We start from the raw sequence: 27,551 nt of genomic DNA, 5'->3' as shown, positions 1-27,551 counted from the left end.
AAAGAGTATACCTTAAAGGATATATAAACTTAAACTATACTTAAAACTATGTATGTTTTATTTTTAGAATACCTTGACTATCCATTTGTAACGGTATTTTTAATTTTTAATAGTTTTTCTGCTCATAGAAGCCATGCTGGTCTGTTACCTCTACGATATTGTTTGATTTTTGAGTGCAGGTTGGTTTAATTATTATCAGAGGTATAATTAGCCTCAAAGCTACTTAAAGTTAGAACTGTTTACTAAAATTAAAAAGTTTAATTTTTTCCGATGATATGGTTCAGAGAAGTCTCCTACGATTTTTGTTATACACATTTCTAATTAGAAAGCATTAAGTGAAGTTTGCCATTAATTTTACATTTGCACATTTGAAGTGTACCACGCCACGATGGGGCACTTGTAAAAAGGAGGCGACGCTGGCTTTTATTAATTAGTTGAAGACTCCCAGATCAGGCAACTGGGTCAGTTTTTACTTCGCACTCTTTAGCTGAGTGAGCGCGCTAAGTCTGACAGGTCAATTGATTTATGAATATGACGATTATGGGTATATTGCGAATGATGAGTACGCATAATACAAACATACCTCTTCATCATTTTAACACACTTTGCCTGGTAATGAAATGGAAATTTCACGATTTCGGGTTTGGTTTCGTATCGCGTGTCTCTCCCAGCTCATAAATTACAAATAACTTAATCGTGTCCGAGCGTATTGAACTGTAAGGTCAGAGCCTGGTCGAGTCAAAAAAGCGAGAAAAAGGCCTGCGACCCTTGCCAAATCTCCATTTTCGCATCTTGAGAGGATTGGATTGAGCTCCAGTTGACGGGGCAGGGCAGCTGACAAATGCACAACTGGCCGGCCTCTCCCCTACCCGCTATACATACGTTGATTAAGATGCTTCGACTTGACTTCACTCATGTGTTAACGACCTGCTGCAGTGTGTGTGTGTTAGTCGGCAGGCGTGCTTGATTTGCTCATTTCCGGTTCATTGAAACCCAGCTGGGAGGAGTGCACCCACATATCATATAAGCAGGCTGCGAAGAAGACAGTTTGCCAGCGATATTCTAATCGGATTTGTGTGTATGTCCAATATATGAATTACTGCCGGAGTAGCGCCATGACAGCTCGGCACTCTCTTTGCGTCCCACTTGGCTATGAATTATTAAAATAACAATTAGCATCCAAGGTAATTATGAATAGTCAAACTAACCAAAGAATGTAATATTTCAATGTGCATAAATAAATATGGAACAACTGCGCCGGAACAATTTTAAATCAATTGCAACGACATACTTAGCTTAATGGTGTTTTTAAGTATGATTCTTTACCTTCAATTTAGTTTACACCATTAAACTACATAAACTATTCGGTCCTTGGCCAACGTTATCGCATCAACCACTAGAAAAATATAAAAATAATCTTATTCAATTGAACATTTGAAACTAAATAAGAATCCTTATTTTTTTATTGATTACTTTCAAGGATGGGCGGTAGCGGCTTTACCTTCTTATATTTTTTTTTAAGTGAACGCCCTTGCAGAGGTTATTATAATTTTGGTCAAAAGTGTGCAACGCAGTGAAGGAGACATCTCCGACCCTATAAAGTATATATATTCTTGATCAGGATCACCTCCTGAGTCGATATGAGCATGTCCGTCTGTCCGTTTCTACGCAAACTAGTCTCTCAGTTTTAAAGCTATCGAGTTGAAACTTTGCACACATCCTTCTTTCCTTTGCAGGCAGTATATAAGTCGGAACGGCTGGGATCGGTCGACTTTATCCTATAGCTGCCATATAACTGATTGATCGGAAATGCCATAACTTTGGTGTTTTTTAAGTTGGAGGGTTGAGACTTTTTACACATGTTATATTTGACCAAAATATCTTGTGTACAAAATTTCATAAGGATCGGACGACTATATCCTATAGCTGTCATAGAACGATCGAAATTGGCATAACTTTGTTGTTTTTTTGTTCCCAAGTTAGAAAGATGGGATTTGGTACAGATTCTATTTTGGGAAAAAAATCTGATTTGTCGAATTTCATAAGGATCGGCCAACTATATCCTATAGCTGTCATATAAATGATTGATCGGAAATGCTATAACTTCGTTGTTTTTCAAGTTAGAAGCAAGGGAGAAGCAAGGGAGTTTCAATGGATTCCTCTTTTGGCAAAATAATTCGATATGCCAAATTTCATAAGGATCGGCCGACTATATACGATCCGCTATATATCTAATAATATAAGATGCGTGGCGCCACCTAGCGGACTGCGACTCAACTGCAAGGGTATATCAACTTCGGCTCCGCCCGAAGTTAGCTTTCCTTTCTTGTTTTTTTATTAATTTAATAACAAATTTTAAAAAATATGTTTTTTTGCTTACATAAATAAATTAAAGCTTACTTAAAAAATCTTTGGAATAATCTTTATTTATATTTTTTTATCGAAAATTTCGAATATAACATCAAGATAACAAAATGAAACAATTTTTTTAGGAACACTAAATTTTTTGAGTCTCAGTATCTGTGCTGCAAGTAGCATACACCACATTTGTTGGACCAATTTTTCACTCATTCTTTGGCTTTAATTGAAACTAAATCCTAATAATAATTGCCATGAAATGGCTTTCTAAATGCTTAAATAATAGAAAATCACAAAATAATTTAGCGTGCGGCAGTTCGGAACTTTATGATGTGGATAATAATCTCTTTGGCCGATTACGTAGGTGGTCGTTCAATTTGGATGGTTGCATGCCGCACGTTGTATGGGTGACCGTAGACAAGTCTTTTGGCCGCTCGCATCACTTCGTTGTCACATTGTACATCTGAAAAAAATTAAAAGAGTTAGTATTTAAGAATAATAATTATTAAGAACAACAAATTTTAGAGATTTTAATTAGGAAAGGAAAAAATTTCTATATCCTTGCAGTTGAGGGATCTCCTTATTTTATAAGATTGAATCTAATTTATATCGTAAGAATCGAATGTAATTGGCCGATTCCTATGAGGATTTCTTTGTCAAAACATTTACCTATTCGACCTTTCATATAAGGCATAAGGCTGTTATAGAATATATATTCGGTAGCTCAGTCGGTATAGTCGGTCAAGTTGCAATAAGAAATAAAATAGTATCTTTTCCCCAATGGTAGATACTTCGGAAAATTTTATCAATGGGTTTTTAGTATTATCCTTTTATCATAATTTTAGATCTAAATCAGGCTAAAATGAATTCTTAAAAATTGAGTAAAAAACTTGAGTAGTTTTTATGAAAAATGTAAATTTAACAACCAACTCACCGGTGACAAGATGCGCCATCATAACAATGTGATTGCTAGTGTGTTGCCAAACATTTACATGATGAACCGACCTTAAAATGGGGGAAAAAATATATATATGTATATAAATTTTGGAGCCATTTGGGGTCGAAGCGAACGCTTACCTAACGCCCTCAATATTGCTCAGATCGCGTTCGAGACTTTTAATGCAAAAGTTTGGGGGCACGGCGTCTAGAAGAATGACCATTGATTCCCGAAACAGCTGCAATGTGGTCATAATCACAATAACCGAGAAGAGGAGCGTACAAAGGGGATCAAAATACTTTGCACTCGGCTGTATAAATCAGAATACTTTATTAGTAGTAACTTTATTAGTAATAATTATCCAGATGAGAGGGTATTTACGAAAAATTTAATTAAAACGGCTGCAAAAAAGACGCCCAAGCTCTGCACCAAATCGCCGATGACATGAATCATGGCCGCACGTAAGTTTAAATTCTTCTCTTCGTTGGCAAGATGCGGTTTAACTGACAAGCAAGGTGTCCTATGAAACAATTATAGACAATTACAATCTTAAACAAGAAAGGAAAGCTAACTTCGGGCGGAGCCGAAGTTGATATACCCTTGCAGTTCAGTCGCAGTCCGCTAGGTGGCGCCACGCATCTTATATTATTACATTTATAGAAGATCGTATATAGTCGGCCGATCCTTATGAAATTTGACAAATCAGATTATTTTGTCCAAAATAGAATCTGTACCAAGTCCCATCTTTCTAACTTAAAAAACACCAAAGTTATGCCAATTCCGATCGTTGTATGACAGCTATAGGATATAGTTGGCCGATCCTTATGAAATTTTGTACATAAGATATGTTGGACAAATATAACATGTGTGGAAAGTCCCAAGTCTCTATCTTAAAAAACAACGAAGTTATGGCATTTCCGATCAATCAGTTATATGGCAGCTATAGGATATAGTCGACCGATCCCGGCCGTTCCGACTTATGTACTACCTGCAGGAAAAAAGAAGGATGTGTGCAAAGTTTCAACTCGATAGCTCTAAAACTGAGAGACTAGTTTGCGTAGAAACCGACAGACAGACGGACCGACGGACAGACGGACAGACGGACATGCTTATATCGACTCAGGAGGTGATCCTGATCATGAATATATATACTTTATAGGGTCGGAGATGACTCCTTCACTGCGTTGCACACTTTTGACCAAAATTATAATACCCTCTGCAAGGGTATAAAAATAAATTTCTAAAATAACTTAATAAAGAATGTATAAAAAAAAAAAATTACCCGTCCGACATCAATGGTTTTGAATCACTTTGATTAAAAAAACGTTCATTGTGAGGCAATTCATTAGAAATATCGGAAGCCTCGCCGACAGCTGTTATCAAAGAGCTCTCGCTACCTGTCGGGGCAAGAGGATAAAAGTTCGATTGGGAGTCACTCCGAGTGTGGCTATGACTGTGGCCATGATTTGTTCCAGGACCAGAATTATGACTGTGTCCGTGCCCATGCCCAGGACTATGACTGTGGCCGTGACCGCCCATGAACCACGATCCGTGTAAAACAAATATCATTCTGTAAAAGGTTAGAAAAAAAAGATACAACATTTATCGGGTTAAATTTCTAATTCTTGGAGATATGAACATAAATCAATATTATAAGTTGGAAACAGTTTTATTTCAAATTATTTCAATAACAAGGTTATAAGGAATCCGTTTTCTACGCCGTTAAGTATATATGATTTGTATCAGCCAAGCCGATAAGGACATATACGTATACATATACATACGAGTCGATATAATCATGTCCGTCTGTCTGTTACTACAAAAACTAGTCTCTCAGTTTAAAAGCTATCGACTTCAAGCTTTGCGTACATCCTTCTTTTCTTTGCTCGCAGCAAAAAAATGTATAAACATAAAAAAAAAAGTTACATACCAAAAACCAAATGAACAGTCATTTTCAAGGCCGCAGCTTATTTCGTGCAGCATATTTATGTATGTATGTACATATATACCACAAATATTAAATTTTAAGCCAAACTCCCAATTTTTTTTTGGCTTCTTGGTATTATATAATTTTAACTATTTATATAATCTACATCTCGGGGATTGATCACACTAAATGCAAAAGATTAAGGGGAAAAACTGAAATGGCACCACGTACAACTATAGAGCAGCGAGAACTCGTCCTGCAACACTTTAAAAGTGGTAAACGTCAGCGTGCCATTGCTTAGATCGTATCCTTAAGTCGAATTTATCCCATAGCTGCCATATGAACGATCGGACTGGACGAACGAAACTTATGTACATATGTAGTTTTAGTTTATATAGTTTACTTATATAGTAGTAATATAAGATGCTACCTAACTGTAAGGGTATATAAACTTCGGCTCTGCCCGAAGTTAGCTTTCTTTTCTTGTTTTGTTTTAAACTTACACAATATTAATAGCGATTCCAATCCCAGATATTGTCATCATCACATTGATGTTTAAGTCGAAGTCTTGAGATATGATTCGCTGAATTGCCACCACTACGAGAAAAGTGGTCAGAAGCCAAATTCCAAGTATCGAAATAAGAGCGCCCAGAACTTCTGCAAGCCAAAGTTTTAAAAATTTTAAAATGGAGTTTCTCAAACCAAACCAAATGCAATGCAATGTGTTAACACAGGTAGAAATTATAACCGAAAAACATCTGAGTAGACCAGATTGATGGGAGTTGCGGGTGTGGTGCGACACTCATTAGCCGAGTGTCAATCTTAATTGAGCACTTACCGAAGCGTTTGTAACCAAAGGACATGCGCTTATCCGGTGGCCGGTCGCTTACCCAAACAGCGACCAGACCGATGACGAAACTAATGCAATCAGACGCCAAATGGGCTGCATCCGTCATGATGGCCAGGCTTCCGGCCGCGAGGCCGCCAAGGAATTCTATGATCTGCGGTCAGCATCAGTTGTGGGTTATTGTGAACAGAGCCATGAAATTTGTCATAATTAAATCAAGTGTGCATTAGAATTTGAACGCTGGAATTGATTAATTGCATCTTATTCTATCCAAAGCGGTACTTAACCGTATTTGTTAAAATTTGAGATGGACCTGATACACATGATTATAGTAATAGGTACACTTATCCATTTTAATAGTAATTAAAGAAAAAAAAATAAAATTAACTCTAACTTACTCAGTCAACACTTATATTTAATAAAATATTTTTTTTTGTCATATGGGATAATATAATAAACGATAGGATATAAAGTTAACCCAAATTTTTCCTAGAAAAATCAGAGGGAAAGCTAACTTTGGTCGGGAGCCCATCTGATGAAGAATATACATTTGTATGTATTTATATACATATACATATGGATACTTTTATAGGATCGGAGATCCTTTATTGTGATGCACACTTTTGACAAAAAGTAGAATACCCTTTGCAAGGATATAAAAAAATTGTATGTTATGTTAGTTTCACTTGTTTAATAAACTTGTGTACTTGTGTTAAACTTGTGAATTCATATACAAATGTATTTATTGTTAATTGTCTTTTAGTTTCTCTTATAATAATTTTGCACCCTCAATACTTTTAATTTCTGTTTTAGTTCTTTAACTGATAAATCTAAATTTTTTGGTTCTGATAAATTGTCTAGAATCTCAAATGTTCACTCAATGGATTGACAAATTTCCGTGGTAAGCTATTAAACATTTATGGATATGGATATGTACTGTATGTATGGATATGTATAAATATGGATATGTACTCTTTATATTGTATATATTTACTCTGTACAGCCGTTTATACGGCTGTCATCATGTATGCCGTATAAACGAACTGAATCTGTGCTATAAAATGACAAGCAAATTCTATAAAATTTTTATTTGAACCTTGAACTTTTCAAAATTAAAAAAATTAAATTAAGTTTCCTAGATCTTTTTTATGGCACGAAGAAATTTGATTCTTTATTGGTATTGGTAAGTTGGATTTGTACTTGGATCATAAAGTTGGTAGCACTAGCTGTATTCCCAGTGATTTAATAGGCTTCAACGACCCAAAAAAAAACCATGTAGAGGCCATTATTTTTTTTTTATGTTTTTTTGGACACCTAATTTTTATTTATGTATTTGCAACGAAATTATAATATATCTCCAAGAATATGGTATTGGCTCGACGTTATTTTCCATTTTAATTCAGTGTAAGAAACAATAAGGGCTTGTCTTCTATACAATAAAAGTATAGGACCATTAAAGAAAATTTTAAAATATATTAAAATGAAATATTTATCCTTTTCAAATGAGTTAAAAATAATATTTAGATACCAATTTTGATAGACGAATAACACGTTTTTTGGCTCAAAACAAATTAACGTACTTAAATGTATGTATATACATATGTACTCACCATGAATATAGAACATAACAAAATTGCGACCAGAATCTTTGTCTTTGCCTCCTGACTGGATTTGCTCTTTACATCTGGATCGAACCCCCTCTGTAGATATTGACACTTAAAACTCCCATGTTCCGTTCTTGATATCGGTAAAGTCACACGTTCCATGTCTAATTCCATTAACTCATTTTCACAGCCCTGAAAATATATTTTTAAAGATTTTAATTTAATTTTAAATTTACATATTTTAACCTTAGCCATGTAGTAGCCATGCCAAAAAAAGAGTATACCAAATAAATTAAATTTTGTGTTGGAGCTAGGTGAGTGCTTTTGATATGAGATATTCAAAGTTTTTATACACTTGCAGAGGGTATTATTAGAGTTTTTATATTATTGCAGAGAAGGAAACTAGAAAATCGGTATCTCAGCAAGTTTTAGTCCGATCGATATGAAACTTTTACAGGATATTCCTGAAATACTGTTCTATAATATAAAAAATTTTTGAAAAAAAAATTTTTTTTAAGTTTCAAACCATCCTGCCCCCATAAGCTAAGAAATCAAGCAAAATTAGGTAAATATTTATCCCTCCTTAGCGTCAATGATATCTTAAAGGAGTCGTGGTACCGTTTAATTAAATTTATAACTTAATAAGAATAATAAAAGTTTGTCCTGAACGGTACTTTTCTCTTTTGCTTCAAAGACACTCGAGGTTTTCAATAATATTTGAATCTGGACTTTGTTCAAAGTAGGATCGCCAACTTACTTTAAAACATTATCGTTCGGGTTTTATGACATGGGACATTATACTGGTATAGGATAAGTGATTAATCGAATAATCCGGCTTCGGGAGTGAAATGCATATTTTTTATGATATTGAATATTGACCTTGGTTGCTCGATAAGGTGACCAATTCCTCTAATCTATTATGCCTCTGTCATGTTTCATTTTTTTGGCAAACAGGTTGTCGTTTCTTACTTTGAATTTTTGAAATTCTGATTTAATATTAATTTTTATTGAATAAATGTATGTATATAAAAATACCGTTGCCTAGTTCAAATATTCCTTTGCAAAGCAAATGTTTTTATATATTTACATATTTTTATATTTAAAGAAATACTTTTACTTTTAATGACTTGCTGTCGGTATCCATAATATTCTCAGAACTGTACGAGCAATGAATGTAGTGTAGGATCTCATCAGGTTTTTTAAGTCATTTTGCTTTTTAAATTTATTAATTTGAGGAAAAAGATTGACACAAACTTTATTTGCGTGGTTAAATGTCTCATATCATGAGAAATTGTATTCCTATATATTTTATAGTCTGAGATTCACGCGTTTATACGGACAGACAGACGTACATGGCTATATCAACTGTTGAAGCTGATCAAGAATATATGTATGTGTGTACTCTATGCGGTTAATCCTTCGGGAATCTATTCTATGGGCTTTCATCACTGTATTCTTTAGTTGACCGATTACATTAATTTTCAAAGGAATTCTTATTCCCGACCAATAATGTAGATTTTTGAAGGTTCAGTCAAATGGAATTTGCCACTCACAAAAACAACCGCAAAGTGTTTGCATTCAACATTTAGGAAGTGCTTACCTGATTATTATCAACCAGCAGTGGCACTTCCCAGGTCTGTTCATCCGAGTGTCCGACTGCTCTTGGAACTATTGTTACCATGTTGATACTGTTGTTGTTGACCGTATTATCGTCATTACTGTATTTGTGGTAATTGTTCGGCGCGCGAGGGGATCGATTTTCAGAATTATCGTTATCAAAGCAATCGAAGTCATCTTCGTGAGTGGTTGGCGGACGGCCTCCGTCGAGTTTTTGGTACTTGGACATGTTCTTCAAATCTGTCTCGCCACGCCTTTTATTTTTAAATTATGACTTTGATTAATTCAAATATTGTGTGGGTTTGTGGGTTGAAGGAAGCGGCTGCTGATTTTGTGACCATAACTAGCAGGCATATGTCGGTCCGCCTTATGCGTGAAACATCTAGGGTCTGATAGAAAAAAAAGAATGAGTAAAAGAATGAGTTGATTTTTAAGTTGAACAATTATAACTTTTACAACAAATAATTTAATTGTAATGCTGATTTTATCGGTGTAGTTAAAAAAAATAATATTTGTATATATATTCTTGTTTTAAACAGCTGGTCTGTTTATAAAATGTTCATCTTCTAACTTTATTCGACATTTGGGGTTGTTGCAAAATAATCTTTTAAAATATAGCAAAACGAGGCAGTTATGACTGCTTAAATACTTTAGTTTAAATGCTGATTGGGTGCATGGATAGTATTTTCTTGAGTTAACTCTAGGCTTTTAAAGAGTTCACCCATCCTGCGGGTACACATATACATATATGTAATTTTTTTTTGTTAATTTTTAGATCTTTGGTAGGTTTTATTGATACGCAAACAATTTTATTATTTTTTAATTTTTGAACACCCAACGATTTTACTTTTAGTCCTTATCGGCGACAACTTCAAAGTATGCGTGTGTAAATAAAATGCTTGGGTTATTGAGGTTGTTTCCATTTTATCGTGTATTGCATGTACATGCGCACATCTATGTATGCATAGATGTACATATGTACGTCTCCTTGAAATTATGGTTCCGCTAGCGTGGGTACTTAGGTTGTGATAAGCCCGATCGCACTGAGCACGCCGACACCTTTAGAGGTGGAGAGGTTAAAACGCTCAATAAGTAAATTTTAGTTATTTGTACGCCTTGAATTCATTTACGAGAACGTAAATTAAGCAACTGGACCAATACCTTTTAGCATAATCAAGAACTGAAAGCTAACTTTGATATAGTTAGCTTATCCTAATGGTCTCAGGTCTATAAGTCTCAGACCAATTTCGTATAGTACAAAAAAAGGCGCAATCTATTTTCTGCACAATTATCAAATTTAACATTTTGGTGTTGAATGCCAGACAGGATACTGTCGGCTAATCGCGGCCGTTCTGACTTACTCACAAACATACTGCGTGAAAACGCTTTCAAGATATGTCCAAATTTGAAGTAAATAGTGGCGAGACTAGTTCGCGTAAATGATTAATTTGACTGAAGAGGTGATCCTGATCAAGAATATATAACGTATGTACATACCATAAACTTTATAGGGATTGCGGAGACATCGCAATCTGGTAGGTGGAAGCCTTTTTTTTTTAAATATGTAGCCTAATATCAAGCATGTAGTCTAATATCCTATACATATCATATGTATTAAATTGAATAACTAAAAAATGTCTGTTTTTCAAGCTTCAGATATTTGTTCTCATAAGGTTCATTTTAAAACTTTAAATGCTTTATTTTTTTTTTGACTTATCAATAATTGTTTTTGTCTTTTTAAAATGATAAAAAGTACGTGGAGCTGAGGGCTTTTGCCGGGATTTATACTTGACAGTTCTTTGATGTATTTTTTGTTCTTCTATTAGAATGGTTTATTTATGGACTGATGTAGTCCATTTCATTTATAGATATTTATTTTAGGCTTGGAAATGAACGAAAAAGATTTTTTAACTTATCCAATCACAATCCAGCTGTAATAACAATTATTTTAGCGACCGCATAAATAAAACAGAAGTAGATGAGCAAAACAAAAAGGCGGTGGGGCGCGTACATTGCCCTTATCAACAGGTTTGATTTTGCAAGTGCGGATCGCTTCCTCTCATCCGACGCTGCTGCTGCCACTGAGAGGCAGGGAAGAGCCGCTAGGCTAGCTTCAATTTTTAATTGAGACGCTCCATGGAATCGTATTAGCTCTTTGTTCGTAAAGCCCAAATTCCTAAAGCCTAGAGGTGTTTTTTACCACGGTGGTTCTTGATTACTTATGTACATATGCGTGTATGTAAACAAGGGATGCGTCAGGCATCGATGATATTTACAGTTGTAGTTGAGGTTTTCACTCCGGGTACTTTTCCGGATAGCCGGATCCGGGGTGTTTACACGCTCCGCATCGCCAAACTAATCAACCGCATTGATAAAACGCGTTGTTACGGAGCTACGATTACGCCCTGTCGCGCCGACTGATCGTTTGAATATGAATTGAAGGGAACTTCGGGCAGTGTAGGATTAGTGATACCATATAAAAATATCAGTATATCGATATTTTTTGTAAAAATAAAATGTTTTAATCGTTATATGCATTTTACCTAAATATCGAAACAGCCATTTTTAAAAAATATTTTTTTAAATTATATATATTTTCCGGCTTTATTAATGTTTTTGAATCGCACATTTTACATCTACATTATAAAGATACATTTTACATTCACCTTTCTATCTGTGAAAGAACGCTGTAAAATGATTATCGAAACATCGTATAATGGATGGTAGTTTTTATGGATATTTAAGTTCAAATGGATTGTGGATTGAAGCTCCTAAAATATTTATTCGACAAAGGGGCGTTCGTAACTTAATAAAGCCCTAATTGAAAATTTTTATTTTTGAATCTAAAAATAAAATAAAAGATTAAGAAAAAGCTCGACGCAGAAAAACATATATTTAAAAAAAAAAACATTTATATTAGTTGACACTTTTTTCTTCTGTAGTTTAAGGGTTCTTTTGGATTTGATGGATAATCTTAATGGATAATCTGATGAATAATCCACTTATAATCTTAATTTTACTTTTATATGTTATAAATAACAAATTTGTTGTTTTTGGTACCATGATTTAAGGAGCATGAATATTATTATAATATCAAACGTTTGAAAAGACCATCTTTATTATATATATGGTAAAACAGATGTCACTATACGATATATCGGCATGCAATTGTTAATGTGACCAGGTGGATTATTTCAAACCGAAAATTTTGTAGAGACAAATCTTTGAAAGTATTTTTATTTTTGGAAACGGGGGTTCAAACCATATATTTTTTATAAAATATAAGAAAAACACTATGTTGATAGGATTTTAATGATTTTTTAAGAAAATGTTCTATCTTTCCGGCATCAGCACCGTAAAATACGTACACACATGATCAAATAGGTTCACTTTTTAAACTTCTCAATTTTAAGCGATTTTTATCATCGCCAAGCGTTAAATATTATTTTATTTGGTTTAACGTCAATGTATAGCTACTCTGTGAAAAAATATGACTTAGGAAGCCCACCGGTGTCAGATATTTTACTTAATTTGTTATCCAACAAAACATTTAGATTGTTCAAAATAATAAGTACAGTTACAGTTTCTTTTAAATATAAAGGAAATTGTGAAATTATTATCCTTATGAAATTGTACATAAGATATTTTTATTTATTTTTGGATATTTATATTTGGAAAGTCCCAACCCTCTAACTTGAAAAAAACCAAAGTTATGGCATTTCCGATCAATCAGTCTGGCAGATATAGGACCGATCGTTCCGACTTATATACTGCCTGCAAAAGAAGGATCTGTTGAAGGTTTAAAGTCGATAACTGAGATAACTCTGAAACTGAGAGACTGGTTTGCGTAGAAACAGACAGACGGACATGCTCTATCGACTCAGGAGGTGATCCTGATCAAGTATATAGGGTCGGAGATGTATCCTTCCCTGCGTTGCACACTTATGACCAAAATTATAATACCCTCTGCAAGGGTATAAAAACGACTTTGTAAAAAACGACATCACCTTGCCAAAAATGCTCTTAACTACTCGATACGTGGCAAAATAAAAAAAAAACACATATGTAAATCAGCCAATGAAATATTTTGGCATCAAAACTTTTTAAAAAACTTTCCTATACTGGCGGCCTTGAATATGATGGGCGGGAAGAGCGTGGCAAAAAATTGTATATAACTGCCACTGCGTGGATTCAAAATTTACTGAAAAATTTACGCGTTCATACAGATCAATACGGATTGATGGATGGACTGAACAATATTTGATCAATGTAACCTTTTTAATTTCTTTTCTGAGCCTCCACATAGTTTTTTAATGGAATTTACGTGGTTTTTTTTAATTTTCTGCAGAACAATGTAGAATATTGTTTGCCAATATGCATTTGTCCTCCTTTCATTTTATGCTCCTGAAAAAACTTTATTGTTTTTTAAGCTAGATGGTTGGGATGGATCCTTTCTATGGATTCCATTTTGGTCAACTTAATCCGATCTGCCAAATTTCATAAGGATCGACCAAATATATCCTATAGCTGCCATGTAACTGAACGATCATAAATGGCACAACCTTGCTGAAATTCTCATATGGATCGGCCAACTATTTACGACTGATAGATATATAATAATAAAGGTCGGTCATATAGTCGCTGATTCTTTCTGAAATTTTGGCTGATCGGCTGAGTTGGCTCAGAATATAATCCGACTTCAGACTTTATAAATTCTGACTTTGTATTATAAAGTTTATAAACACCAAAGTTGTGTCATTTCCGATCGTTCATTTATATATGGAAGGTATATTGGTATATGGAAGCTAAAAGATACAGTCAGTCGATCCCGGCCGTTTTGACTAATATGTATACTGCGTGCAAAGGAAATAAAAAATGGGTGCAAATATTAAAGTCGATAGATATACTGTCTCTACAAACTGAGAAATTTGTTTGGGTAGAATCAGACAGAAATCTAACATTGAATCTAATAACATGCACACTATTGACCAAAATTATATAACACCCTCTGCAAGGGTATATAAAATTAGTTCTAAATGACTATAAAAAAGTACTGGCCGATGTTGCTATTCGTAAAATTGAGCAATTAAAAGAGCTAACAAGGCCGAAAATTGTATGCTTAATTAAATTTATTATCAGTTTTTCAGGATTGAGTTCGGATTCGGAATGTATCCAACGCTAAGTATGCTGTTAAACATCGAATCCAGAAACTGCAGCCTTTGTCGCATATAAATCGGATGGTTCTCTTATTCAGAAGGTATTGTTTTGAGTAAAATCAGGCAATTACAAAGACTTTAAAAAAAAAAAAATTAAAAATAAAATTAAAACTCGCATAGGATATTATGAAGCGATTGTTCATCATCCAAATCTCCCCTAGGACCATTTTTTCGAACACCAACCCGTATGTGCGGCATTATTTTAGCCTGACGGTTCGTTCCCTTAATTCTAATCACCTGCCATTAATTAAAATGCTAGCCAATCTGCCTGGCGACCTTGTTAAGCACTGATAGTACCAGTGAAAGCACATCACCTGCATTGTACCTGCTTGTAAAAAAGACATGTAACATATGCTCGCCGATCTTTATGGCAGTTCAAAGTAGTTCCGTAAGCTGTTAGGCAGCTTTATAATAAATATGTCGGTACATATAATTGTTCATATAAATATGCTACTTCCTTCGAAGAAAGGTTTCACAATCTAAAGTCGATAGCTTAAAAAATTTAGTTTGTGTAGAAACTGATAGACAAAAGCCTTGTAATGCCTTTTGAGGTGATCACGAATATGATCACGAATATGATCGCGAATATAGGAGGAACAAAATATATTATACTCAAATTAAAAATCAATTAAAGTTCATTGAAGCATTGCTTTGGTGTGCTGAGACAAGCAGCGCACAAATAGAGTTTCTTCCTAAAACTAAATTACCCGAAATATAATCTAAGCCGATGTAAAGAGACCTGCACCGACAACTGCTATTCTAATGCTAGACACGTCTCAAATGTGTGACCCTTGGATTCACATGGAAAAGATACTGCAGGATACACTGATGATTTAGACTGCCAACACTTGAACACAAGTAGAATATATAAAAAAAAATCAAAGTTTGTTTTTTTTTAAATGTATACTTTAATTTACTCAAAATATTCGAGTCAAATATCCTAAAAAATAACCTATTTCGAATTAAATTAGTTAAAACTTTTAATACTTTATTAAATAAAGGCTTTGGCGAAATTCTAAACAGTAGGTATTCTTGGGTCTCTCGAGACTAAGCTCTGACAGACTCTTCCCCTAGCAGTATTCTGGCAAACCAGAAAAATATTGGTTGCACGTGGCAAAAATCTCATCAACAGAAGACGCAACACGGCCGATGGCGAGCAGGACGAAATGTTGCCTAATAAAATTATGAACCACTTACCAAAAGTTGATAATTTCTACGGGACGCGGAGGGGAAAAAACGCTTAAAGCTCAAGTGTAATTGAAAACGACAATCCGGATCGGGCCGAGGGCTAGCGTGATGTGCACCACCAAGGAGAGAAGGCATTAATTTAACTTTATGTGGTCTAGAAAGTCGGAATGTAAGCTGAAATGACGGAGGATTGATGCTTATGCAAATTCGCTGCTGGGATGGAAGCTCTTCTTTAATCGGCAGGAGACAGTGGCGGAGTCACATTCGGATTTGAAATAGACAAAATAAATTTCACAGTTTACGTAAAAAACAAAAATTGGATTCCGATTTCAAACCAAACAATTCAATTCTAATAATTGTTTTTATAAAAGTGAGTAACGCAGTGATGGAGACATCTTCGACTCTATAAAGTATATATACTGCTGAGTCGATAAAAGCATTATCCGTCGAGTTTATCCTACAGCTGCCAAAATTCATAAGAACCGGCCGACCTTATTCTATAGCAGCCTGCTTGATCGGAAATGGCATAACTGCTTGATCGGAAATGGCAAAAGAGAGATTCCATTTTGGCAAACTAATCCGATCTCCAAAATCAAATTAGATCTACCGATCTACTCCACAAAGATCTATAAGGCCAACTATAATCTATAACTAGGACTATAATCTATAATTTATATAATTAACAATCGGAAATGACACAAACTTGGTATTTTTGAAGATAGAGGCTTAAGACTTTATCTAACAATTTTTTTTTTAGATAATTAATTTAATAATGAAGTTCTCATAAGGATCGGTCAACTAAATCCGATCCGATATGTATATATGTATAATAGGGTGGGTCGATTGAAAAATCGCTTAGGCACATATGATTTTTGGATTCTAGGGATCAAAATAAGAAACTTTGCTCAAGAGACCACACCTCTAAAATGAATTCTGATGTCCCTTGTTTTAACGTGTAGGAAAAATCCTGTTTTGACCCATTTAGAGTGCCCCAATCGAGTCCAAATGTATGAACGACCCACTAACTTTGGAGGGTCGACCCACCCATACAAGTGGTACCCCCTTGGGGCCCCCAAGGGACGAAAAGGAGGAGAAAAGGCGGTGGGCGGAGCAACAGGTTTTGAGTTACATTTTCATAGCATACTTTTTAGGTGCTGTGATTTTGTGATATTTTTGTAATAATATAAACAGCTAATTAACGAAAAAATCCGCATAACCTTCTTTAATTATGTCTATACTTTCTTCGCGAAATATTTTATTATTTTTTGATTTTGGTACTCTTTTTGTATTTCCGGCTTATATTGTATTTCTGTGAATGTATGCAACGGGGAGAAGAAATCGCCTCCGACCACATAAAGTATTTAACAGTTGAGTCGATATAGCTATGTCCGTCTTTCCGTATCAACGCGTATATCTCGAAGATTAGAGCTATAAGTATAATATAATAATTTATTAATGAATTTCAAACAACTGGAAAAAATTAATATACCCTAAAATGATTTAAAAACTGGCAAGTCATTTTTAATTTAGGTCTTTTAATTTTTTTTTTTATTTGCTGATGAAGCAAGCGTAATTTTAAAAAAGTCTCAGGAAGTCAAAGCATTCAATTATTCGGAAATTCAATTAAATCGGATATTTAGATGAGGGGTTATTTCGCATCCCTAGTGGATTGTCTCAGTTCATTTTTTCAGTTCACACAAATTTTTTTTTCAAAATCTATTTTGTTAAAGGTAGTTAAATTAAATAGAACCTCAGTGGCGTAGATAGCTTTTTGATATGGGGGGGGGGGGGGGGGGGATATGACTCAGAATAATATCCTGTTTTTTTATAATATCAAGTTTTATTTTACACTGCGATAATAATCCGCAATCTGCGATAATAATAATAATAATGCTGTACTGCACAGTCATCGCGTAAAAATGTGTTTCTTTTTCAATTTTGAGATTATATCATCTTATAATTCTCAGACCCAAGGGGGGGGATTGATCCCCCTGATCCCCCCCTATCTACGCTACTGTAGAACCTTATAAAGTGTGGTGAAAGAGAAGAGTGATAAATCGAACTCGTTTATGACAAAAGTTTTTTTAGAAAAGTACATAATGGAAAAATATAGTATTTAATTTTAGCGAAACATTAACCCTTTTGGTTATAATACTTGGTTACACACAAATTTTATAAAAAGTTGGCATTCACATCCTAATTTTGGTAAAAAGGGACAAACGATTCTTTTACGGAAATGCATTGAAATAGTCGGAAACCGGACAAAAACCGTCCTTTCTTGATTCGTTTTATATTTTTCCTTTTGTTCTTCTGCAAGATTTGTATTCCCCCAACTATGTAACCCAATTATCCTGTATCGCTCCATTTTTCCGTCTTAGTATATGGTTACATATGATAGTCAAACAAAAAAAATTGTTTTGCTGGCAGACATTAAATGCATGTAGAGCTTGGGTGGTCCCGGGTTTCAGGAACATCAAATCAGCGAGTGCCGCGCAAATGGCGAGTGATAGAGCCGCCAGCAGCAGCAACAAGGTCAGCTCAACTTACACCGCCTGGGGGTCCGGACTCAGGACTCCCTACTTGGACTGCGGAACGCGGAGATATAGAGGGGGTGAGGGGTTGGGCCCACTCTGCGAGTTTTAGTCATGCTGACAGGCGGCGGAAAGGACATTTGTAACGATAACGTTCGTTTCTATTTCAAAAACCCAGCGGCTTGTGTGTACGTTTGCTCGTCGTATGTGTGACCATTCATTTTGAGCGCGTTTAACATGAAAACTACATGGCAAAACAGATTTGATGCAGAAGCCAGCGGATCGCACACACAGAGGCACGCCCAGGGAAGGAGTGGTAGATAGTTCATGCCCGCGGGCCAACAATGAAACAGTTATGCTATAAATAAGTAAAATGGGGAGGGGGAATAACGGCAAACCGAATGTAATGGGAAAAGCGCAAATAGCGGGTCAGTGCGCACAAAATGCTCGCAATAATGATGATAGCGGACGGCGCGCACTGTAGTCCCACGGAATAGGATTTCAGAAAATCATATTTATATGTCATATGATAGGCACGTGTATTTAAGGAACAATAAAATAATTCAGAAGCAAGAAAAGACTTTCAGTGTTCGTACATTTTTTTATTTTGTTTCTCTGATCTGCTAAGAATTTCTGATATTTCTAAGAAGGTGTATTGTAAAAGGAATGCAATGGGGGAGGCCTCCTTTTAGAGGTCCCAATGAGTTTGGAATTTATGGGAAAAATTTAAAATTACAGAATGATTTAGTTCTGGGAATGTAACTTCGCTAGGCCACTGACGCATTGTCCTCTGCTGTTGCCGCCAGATGCAACGAAAACTGACGAAAGAGCGCAATAAAATGCTGATATTGCCCAAGCTGTACATCAAGGGGTGAAGCACGGATGCCGTCATGGTGTAGGGCGAAGGGAATTTTCTGTCTTTTCAGGCAACACAAAAAAAGAAAAGCGGTAAATTAAAAAAAAAATGCAGGAACTAAAAACTGTACACTTCAGAAAGAACCATTCTGCTGCCCCCAAAAGTTCTCGCTAACGCGAATGAATCGGTAAATTACTGGGCTCAGAATGATGAAATCATGAGAAGGCAATCACATAAACCACACCTGCAGCCATATCCCTAAAATGGTGTAAACTTAAAGGACATACATACGTATGTACATAAGTAGTATGCTGGTTGAATGAAGCTGGATAGCTGTATAATGTAGAAGCTGGATAATGTAAATAAAATGCCCTAATGTACAGATGTCATAAAAGTCCACCTGAGTGGATTGCATCACATGAATTATTTTAAAATAAATGGTATCGATACTCGTTTGTTTATGTTCGTAATATAAATAAAAGACAGAAACAATTATATTTTTTCTCCTAATTTAAAGTCGTCCTTAACTCTATCCAAAAAGCAAGACATTTTTACGATTATCACTAATAAATTTAGTTCTAAATGAAGATAAAATACTAAATTTATTTTATTCATTTTTCTTTTAAATTTTCAGTCGTTTGGGATAAAAATATCTCTTAAATATAGGTATTTATGTAGAATATTTATTGAGACGAAAAATGTCTCGAATAGTCAATACTGCGAAAAAGTAGGATTCTTTTAAAAATTCGGTCTGAGATTTTTGGGAGTTTATGCCAGCTATTTTGATATTGACGAAATGGAAGGTGGAAAAGGAAGCGAATCATCTGACAAGAGCTGCGACCGCAATACTCACATCCTCTGAGGCATTAATATTTAAAAGTCAGCTTTGAAACTTGTTTGACAGGCTGTCAGGACATGTTTACCAGCAAAGGGTAGCAGCGTTATCCAACTGACGGAAAATTGAAAACATGTGCTCTGCTCACAGCACTCTCATTCACATGACAGACAGTTTTGCCAGAACTTTTAAAAATAAAAACTACCCTGGGACTCAGGGATTGAAAGCGCGTTACCATTTAAAGAGCGTCTTTAAGTACTTTAAGGTTTTGTCAAGTTCTCACTTTTAGGCAGCCAAAAATCTGACACCGATTTAAATGAAACTGGCTTCATTTTGGCGCGTGTACGCTTCGGTGCCACAACAATGGCGCTTGCCTCCTTCCTCCCTGGATGGAGAAGTCTGAGGAGTGGATGGCATTTTAACAAGAACAAACGGTGTGTGACGGGTATGTGCGGTCCTATTTTGATGTTTTGCATAAATACATGAATACTTTTTCTTGCCAGCAATTTTAAATTAATTTTTTTGTGTCGCAAAAGTTGCTAGTCTTATGAGCGGTAGTCCGTTGCAACCTCCAGCAACCATAATATAGACATGACTGGCTTTCCCCGTTTGTGTTACAGCATGTGTCAGAGTGTGCGTCCATATATTTTATGCGAATTTTGATTCGCTCCTTATGTAGATGGATATATCCTCCTGGAATATCTAGTCCTACTCACACGTCCCACATGGGCATCACGGAGCACCACGAAAAGTTGTCATGAGATGTGATGAAGAATAAAACGAGAAAGTTACCCGAAAATATACACGCACAGTAAACATACTTTTAGACACATGAAGTGTTGACAATTTGTAATAAAAAAAAATCAAGTACAAAAGGCAACTTTTCCAAAGACTATCCGGCTTACAATTCCCCAGTTTTGGCTAGAGACAGATAGTTATAGAAAGCAATAAGATATAATGTATAAGACAACGTCCATAACTTTATTGACTCGGCTGGTGATCCTGACCAAAAAACTATAAATAATCTCTGTAACAGTATAAAAAGTAGTTTCACCGTTATTTTAAGAAAAACTCCTTTGATTTTTGCTCATCTGCCGTGAGAGCGTTGTAGTCGACCTCCACAAAATGACATCAAAATCCTAATATGCCGAGAAAATTAAGATCATTCCAAGTACTCTCAGGTTATTATCGTGCTATAAGTCTAGTTGGTTTCAATAATGAATCTCGAATCCCGTCAACGGCAAAAGCTGATCCACCATTTCAGAACACATCCGAAACAAGACGATCCTCCCATCTATCCCATAACATCATCAGGATCGGCCGACTATATCCGATAGCCGCTATATAACTGAAAGATCGGATATGGCACAACCTTAACTGCAAGGGTATATCAACTTCGGCTCCGCTCGAAGTTAGCTTTCCTTTCTTGTTTAAGGTATAATTTACTACCAGAAAGGTGTTAATTCAGCATGAAACACCGTACGTCCCAACATTCTCTCTTAAAGAGTTAAGAACAGTGGTCCTTATACGAGAAATAGTTTTACAAACCGTCTCAAAAGCGAATCAACTAGCTTGTCCCTTACCTAGGCGACACATCAATAGTCTCCAAAATACCGACGTACCGAAAATTATTTTGCTATGGTTGTGGTAAAGCCGATACTTACAAGCCATGTTATCAAACCTGTTATCAAGCCGTCCCCAACTGACCTCTATCTGCCTCTCAACAATTACTCGGTTTGGTTTTTCTAATTTGAATATTTGTGTTCTTGATTTAAGCTGACAATCGAAAAGTGGATAATTATGGATTAGAATTTTAATAGTTTGATATAAAAGTTCTACCTTTTATACTTTTCGCGTTGTTTATGCTGATCAAGTGATGAATTATTTCTTCCTGATTATTCTTTTACCGAAAATGATTCCTTCTCCCTGTTACATATATGTATACATAATTGTACATTTGCACGAATACCCTTGCAATTGTTGGTTGAGCCGCAGTTTGCTTTTTCATATTTTAAGATTATATGCTACTGGGGCAAACTATATGGTCAAAACTTTATTCACTAAAGCCACGCCTACACTTAGCCAATTGCAGGCAACCGTTTATCTCGTTAATTTCTGTATAGAATTTTAGTTTCTTCATTTAAGCGATCCTTGCCATGCAGCGCTTTCTCATTTATGGACATTTAGATGCAAAGTTTCTGGCATAAGAATGGCGTGCCAGATAATCGTAATTTTCATCTGCATTTCATTGTTTGGAATTGTGAGGAGGCGTGGCAGGCTGTAGTCTGGCTTCAGTTGGCGCCCTTTTACCTTGCGGACAGCTTTCAACGGGCTCGTTAGACTTATTTTTATATTTAAGCCGCTAAAAATGTAATGGAACCCCAACGGCTCCGAGGAGAAGAGAGATATCAGAGTAGGAGACAAAGTCTGGGTAACATAAAAGCTGCCGCCCGGCATTTCATTTGGCCATTTTACTGTCTGCCGCACTGTCGTCGTTTTCTGGCTTCTCTAGTGCATTATATTTTATTGGCCTTGGCCCTAGTATAATCTATAAACTACAAAGAACTTTTCTGACTTTTTGAAGAGAAGATACCAATCTTCTCTACTCCGTACATGATACCCCGTACCATCGTTAAAATTGACAGGGACATTTACACGAGTGGACAATTTACACTCTTTTACCATATCTAGATGATATAACAATATACATTAGGGCGTGCAATTTTTTATAACCGTCCAAAATCGATACCTAAAAAGTATTTGATACGTGGGGCTCTAAAATGCATTCTTATCATCCGCTGAAAAGAATAAATAAATCAATTTGTAAAATATTTTTTTAAAGTATTTTAAAAAAGTAACATATTCTAATAATACTGGTAACAATTTAATAATAAGTATTTGCTTTGTTAAAAAAACTTTACAATACAAATTTCAACTAATGGGGGTATTTCTGTAATTTTTTAAATGTATATACATAGATATGAGAATATATAAATATACAGTAGAACTCCAATTATCCGAATTAAAGGGGACCGGGACCCATTCGGATAATCAAATATTCGGATAATCGGATTTTCGTTTTCTTTTCGAAGCCATGGTATAAAAACAATACAGTATTGTACACGCACAAACAAACGTAAGCCATAGCGAAAGAGTAGCATCCTCGAGCAAGGTCAATAGCACACTGGCTAATCAAAACAAACAATCGCGGGGGGAAGTCAGTGTAGGCACAACTGCAAGTTAAGACAAGTCAAGTCAAGACTTTTGATTCGGATAATCGGCGATTCGGATAGTCGGAGTTCGGATAATTGGAGTTCTACTGTAATCTATTAGATAAATAAATTAGCGTTGAAAATAACAATTTTGTTGCATACTTTTGTATGTTTTGGAATAAAAAACCCAAATAATGCAAAAGAGAATCAGAATAAAATGTTTATAATATCTTTAAAAGTTGTGTGATTTTGCTGAATTTTTGTAGATATAAATAAGGTATTATGATATTTTTAGATAACCTTTTTTTTGACAAACTTTTCTGAAATGGACATAGCTATATCTAATCGGCTGTTGATGCTGATCAAGAATTTTTATAAGATTTTATACTATATTGTATTTGATAATTATTTCTCCCTGTTACATACATTCACACGAATCCAATATACCATTGTACTCAACGAGTAACGGGTATAGTAAGAAATAATTTACAATTGTAAAAAGTCTAAACAAGAAAGAAACGCTGTAGTCGAGTTTTCCGACTGTATGACCGTGTACCGTGTACTCTTTTACACCAAAATTTCGAAAGTTCTTCAGCTTCTTTTAATGGCTTCGTAATATTCGGAACAACCTATTTCTTAAAAATAAAAAAAAACAAGAAAGGAAAGCTAACTTCGGGCGGAGCCGAAGTTTATATACCCTTGCAGTTCAGTCGCAGTCCGCTAGGTGGCGCCACGCATCTTATATTATTAGATATGTAGCGGATCGTATATAGTCGGCCGATCCTTATGAAATTTGGCATATTGAATTATTTTTCCCAAAATAGAATCTGTACCAAATCCCATCTTTCTAACTTAAAAAACACCAAAGTTATGCCAATTTCGATCGTTCTATGACAGCTAAAGGATATAGTCGGCCGATCCTTATGAAATTTTGTACACAAGATATTTTGGTCAAATATAACATGTGTGGAAAGTCCCAACCCTCTAACTTAAAAAACACCAAAGTTATGGCATTTCCGATCAATCAGTTATATGGCAGCTATAGGATATAGTCGACCGATCCCGGCCGTTCCGACTTATATACTGCCTGCAAGGGAAAGAAGGTGTGTGCAAAGTTTCAACTCGATAGCTTTAAAACTGAGAGACTAGTTTGCGTAGAAACGGACAGACGGACATGCTCATATCGACTCAGGAGGTGATCCTGATCAAGAATATATATACTTTATAGGGTCGGAGATGTCTCCTTCACTGCGTTGCACACTTTTGACCAAAATTATAATACCCTCTGCAAGGGTATAACAAGAAAGGAAAGCTAAATTAAATTTATATAATTATATAATAATATATGTATCGGATCGTATATAGGTGGCCGACCCTTTGAGAGTTTCACCATCAAATCAATTTTCCAATAAAAATGTTAAAAATTCTTAAAAAATAGAAAGATTGTGCCATTTTCGATCGTTCAGTTATATGGCAGCTATAGGATATAGTCTGCGTTTTATAATCCCTTCATAAGTTCCTTTTTCATAATCCTTTCATAGTTAAAATCGTCTTTCTTCAGATGACCCGAAAGCAGCTTGCTTGTATAATATACTATTTTTATGATGACCAGAAAGTTACTAGTTTGTGTGTTAATAATCTCATTTTTTATTTTAAAATTATAATCTCATTCAAATTGACCTTTTTTGACCTAAGCTGGTTTTTTACAACTTGGCGCTGACATGAATGGCCAGTACACCATCGTCTTCTGAGCTGCCGATCGAGATATTAGCTCTGCCGTCAGATCCGACTGTAACGGTTTTGCCGGTGCAGGAGGAACCGTTTTTCATGCCTGAAATAACGTCACAGTAGGTACCGGCGGGGAGACCCGTCTGAAGGGAGCTATTGAGGTCGTAGTTATCGTTGTTGAAGGCTACGAAGCCCTTGCCACCACGGCTGAATGCGATCTGGTTGCTGCCATTGTCCCACCAGTTCTGGATTTCGTCAGAGCCAACGGTGTTTCGGAAGGCAACCATGTTGTAGATCTGGCGCCAACGGTGCTCGCACACCCAGCCACCGCTGCAAGAATTGTCGCTGTTGAAAACCGGAGACGCGATGTTGTGGCCGTCGGTAGTGGGTGGACCCTGGTCTGTGTCTGAAAATGAGAACGACGACATGACACGAGGAGTGCCAAAGGGATGGGCCAACATAAACGCAGAGGCCATCTTGTATTGCTTGGCCACCTTGTAGGTGAGCACATCGGCACCACCGGCCCCGTGACCGCGCTGGTTGTCATGATTGTCAACAAAGACGAGCGATCGGTCGGAGGCTGCGAAGCCCCAGGCGGTTCCCCAGTTGGTCAGATACTTCAGCTGGTTCTTGCCGCGGAAAACTTTACCGATAGAGTCGGAATGGCGGAACTCGGTAATGGCTCCCAAGCCGGTGTACTCAGACTTGCTAATGGCTTCGCCACCCATATCGATCACTTCCTGGACAATGTAGGCCTTGGCACCAGACTGGAAACCATGATCCGTGTTCAGGGTCTTGAGGCGGCCGTATATGGTGCCCAAGTCCGCAGGCCACATGTGTTTGGCGGCATCCACACGGAATCCAGCCACACCGAGGTCGATAAGGTGGTTCAGGAATTCGGCAACCTTCTCTTGAACATACGAATTTCCTTGGTTCAAATCGCGGAGACCCACCAGCTCGCAGTTACGCACTTGGTTAGCGTCGTTATAGTTGGAGATGGCACAGGTCGGATTGAAGTCTAGCGAAGAGTAGGGCACACCGGGGTAGCTCTTGCTGCTGGGACTGGCAGTGCTGCCACCAGTGCCATAAGTGCCACCATCGGCCGCCATGTGGTTAAAAACGACGTCCACGTAGATGCGGACTCCAGCGTTGTTACAACGTCTGACCATAGAGGCGAATTGTTCTTCATTTCCGGAACGAGTAACAAGTTTGTATGAGATGGGTTGGTAACGTTCCCACCAGGGACGACTATCCTTTACGGCATTTTCATTAACGGGTGATACCTGGAAACCAAATAAATTTGTTAAACTTCAGGGAAGCCTTTTAAAAAATATATCTTATGTACCTGGACACCGGCAAATCCGTTCGGGCCCAAGAAGTTTTCGCATTCAGATGCAATATCATCCCACTTCCACTCGAAGAGGTGCACCATACCGCTGCGGCCTGACGCATAGTTGGTATTGAATTGGGCGTTGGCCACCGCCAGGAGGGCGAGGCATACAAGGCTCTTGGTCAGACCCCTCATGGCTCAAGTTTTACTCTGAATCAAGGTATCACTTGGATGTGCTTTTTATAGGGCAGAGCCTAGAGAAACTAAAAAAATCTATGGACGTCATCGAGAGCGGCTTGGCAAGATGATTTATTTGTGATTGAAAATGGCAAGGTATGACGAGGTAGACGTTATGGGGGGGATCCGTCGGGGTCTATCGTGGTAAAGATAAGATACGCGTTCACTGGACACTATCTGGGGGGTTGCTTTGATTCCAGGCAAGTTTACGACGAGTGTCAGATAGATTGAATCTATTAGATTGTGCTTGCTTTTGCTCCAATGGCTATTAATTAATTAACTCGATTGAAGATATTTTGAATGGCGGACAGACTGAAGATCTTGTTATCTTTGACTAAAGCTCTATTCCTCACTTAGCAAACAAGTTAATTGAAGAGGCACGTTTGACAATTTATTGCCCTCTCAGAACTGTGATTAAATTCTGCAGGTAAACAAAAATATTTCTTTGCGAGGCTATATATTTGGTCATGTTATACGATGATTATCGGATCTTATTGGACCCAAGCGAGTTTCGGATTTTACACATATTAATTTTATATTTTTCCTTCTGTATATTTATATATAGAAGAATGTTTATATAAGCCGAATATATTTTTAGCATATTGAATATTGTATAGATATGAAATGTATGTATGTTTTGAAGACTGAATGTAGGGAATGTAGAAAACTGCAAGCCAATCAAGATTAATTCGTGGTATTGTGAAACCAAATTGTTAAAACAAATAAACAGATGAGGGGCCGAAATAATTTTCAAAAAACAAAATGTTGGTTGGTGCAATACATTTCCATCTACAGAAATGCCAAAGTTGTGGCATTTTCGATTTGCAATTATATGGCTAGTATAGGATATAAGCAACCAATCTTATCTGATACCTAAAAAGTATTTGATACGTGGGGCTCTAAAATGCATTCTTATCATCCGCTGAAAAGAATAAATAAATCAATGTGTAATATATTTTTTTAAAGTATTTTAAAAAAGTAACATATTCTAATAATACTGGTAACAATTTAATAATAAGTATTTGCTTTGTTAAAAAAACTTTACAATACAAATTTCAACTAATGGGGGTATTTCTGTAATTTTTTAAATGTATATACAAAGATATGAGAATATATAAATATAATCTA

General features: G+C 36.1%; 2 protein-coding genes across 5 annotated transcripts; both read right to left on the bottom strand.

Annotated features, from left to right (window-relative positions):
• Positions 1–2,400: 2,400 nt before the first annotated feature.
• LOC6496671 (zinc transporter 2) lies at positions 2,401–20,651 on the bottom strand. 4 transcript variants are annotated; one of them, XM_001961335.4, is made up of 10 exons: positions 20,633–20,651; positions 9,274–9,679; positions 7,680–7,865; positions 6,061–6,223; positions 5,726–5,879; positions 4,578–4,865; positions 3,677–3,815; positions 3,436–3,605; positions 3,293–3,363; positions 2,401–2,821 (listed from the first exon to the last, which is right to left on the bottom strand). In XM_001961335.4, exons 2-10 carry the CDS (start codon positions 9,517–9,519, stop codon positions 2,715–2,717), a joined length of 1,524 nt encoding a protein of 507 aa, XP_001961371.2. In that variant the 5' UTR covers positions 9,520–9,679; positions 20,633–20,651; the 3' UTR covers positions 2,401–2,714. The 4 variants fall into 4 exon arrangements, with proteins under 4 accessions (XP_001961371.2, XP_014763913.1, XP_014763912.1 ...); XM_014908427.3 differs by lacking the exon at positions 20,633–20,651 and adding an exon at positions 11,567–11,767; XM_014908426.3 differs by lacking the exons at positions 4,578–4,865; positions 20,633–20,651 and adding an exon at positions 11,567–11,768.
• Positions 20,652–24,751: 4,100 nt separating this feature from the next.
• LOC116656191 (alpha-amylase 4N) lies at positions 24,752–26,408 on the bottom strand. Its single transcript, XM_032455641.2, has 2 exons — positions 26,202–26,408; positions 24,752–26,139 (listed from the first exon to the last, which is right to left on the bottom strand). The coding sequence occupies exons 1-2, from the start codon at positions 26,379–26,381 to the stop codon at positions 24,832–24,834; spliced, it is 1,488 nt and encodes a 495-aa protein (XP_032311532.1). The 5' UTR covers positions 26,382–26,408; the 3' UTR covers positions 24,752–24,831.
• Positions 26,409–27,551: the final 1,143 nt, after the last annotated feature.

Source organism: Drosophila ananassae, chromosome 3L (assembly GCF_017639315.1).
Source record: "Drosophila ananassae strain 14024-0371.13 chromosome 3L, ASM1763931v2, whole genome shotgun sequence".
Classification (NCBI taxonomy): domain Eukaryota; kingdom Metazoa; phylum Arthropoda; class Insecta; order Diptera; family Drosophilidae; genus Drosophila; species Drosophila ananassae.
This window is presented reverse-complemented; position numbering and strand designations above follow the sequence as displayed.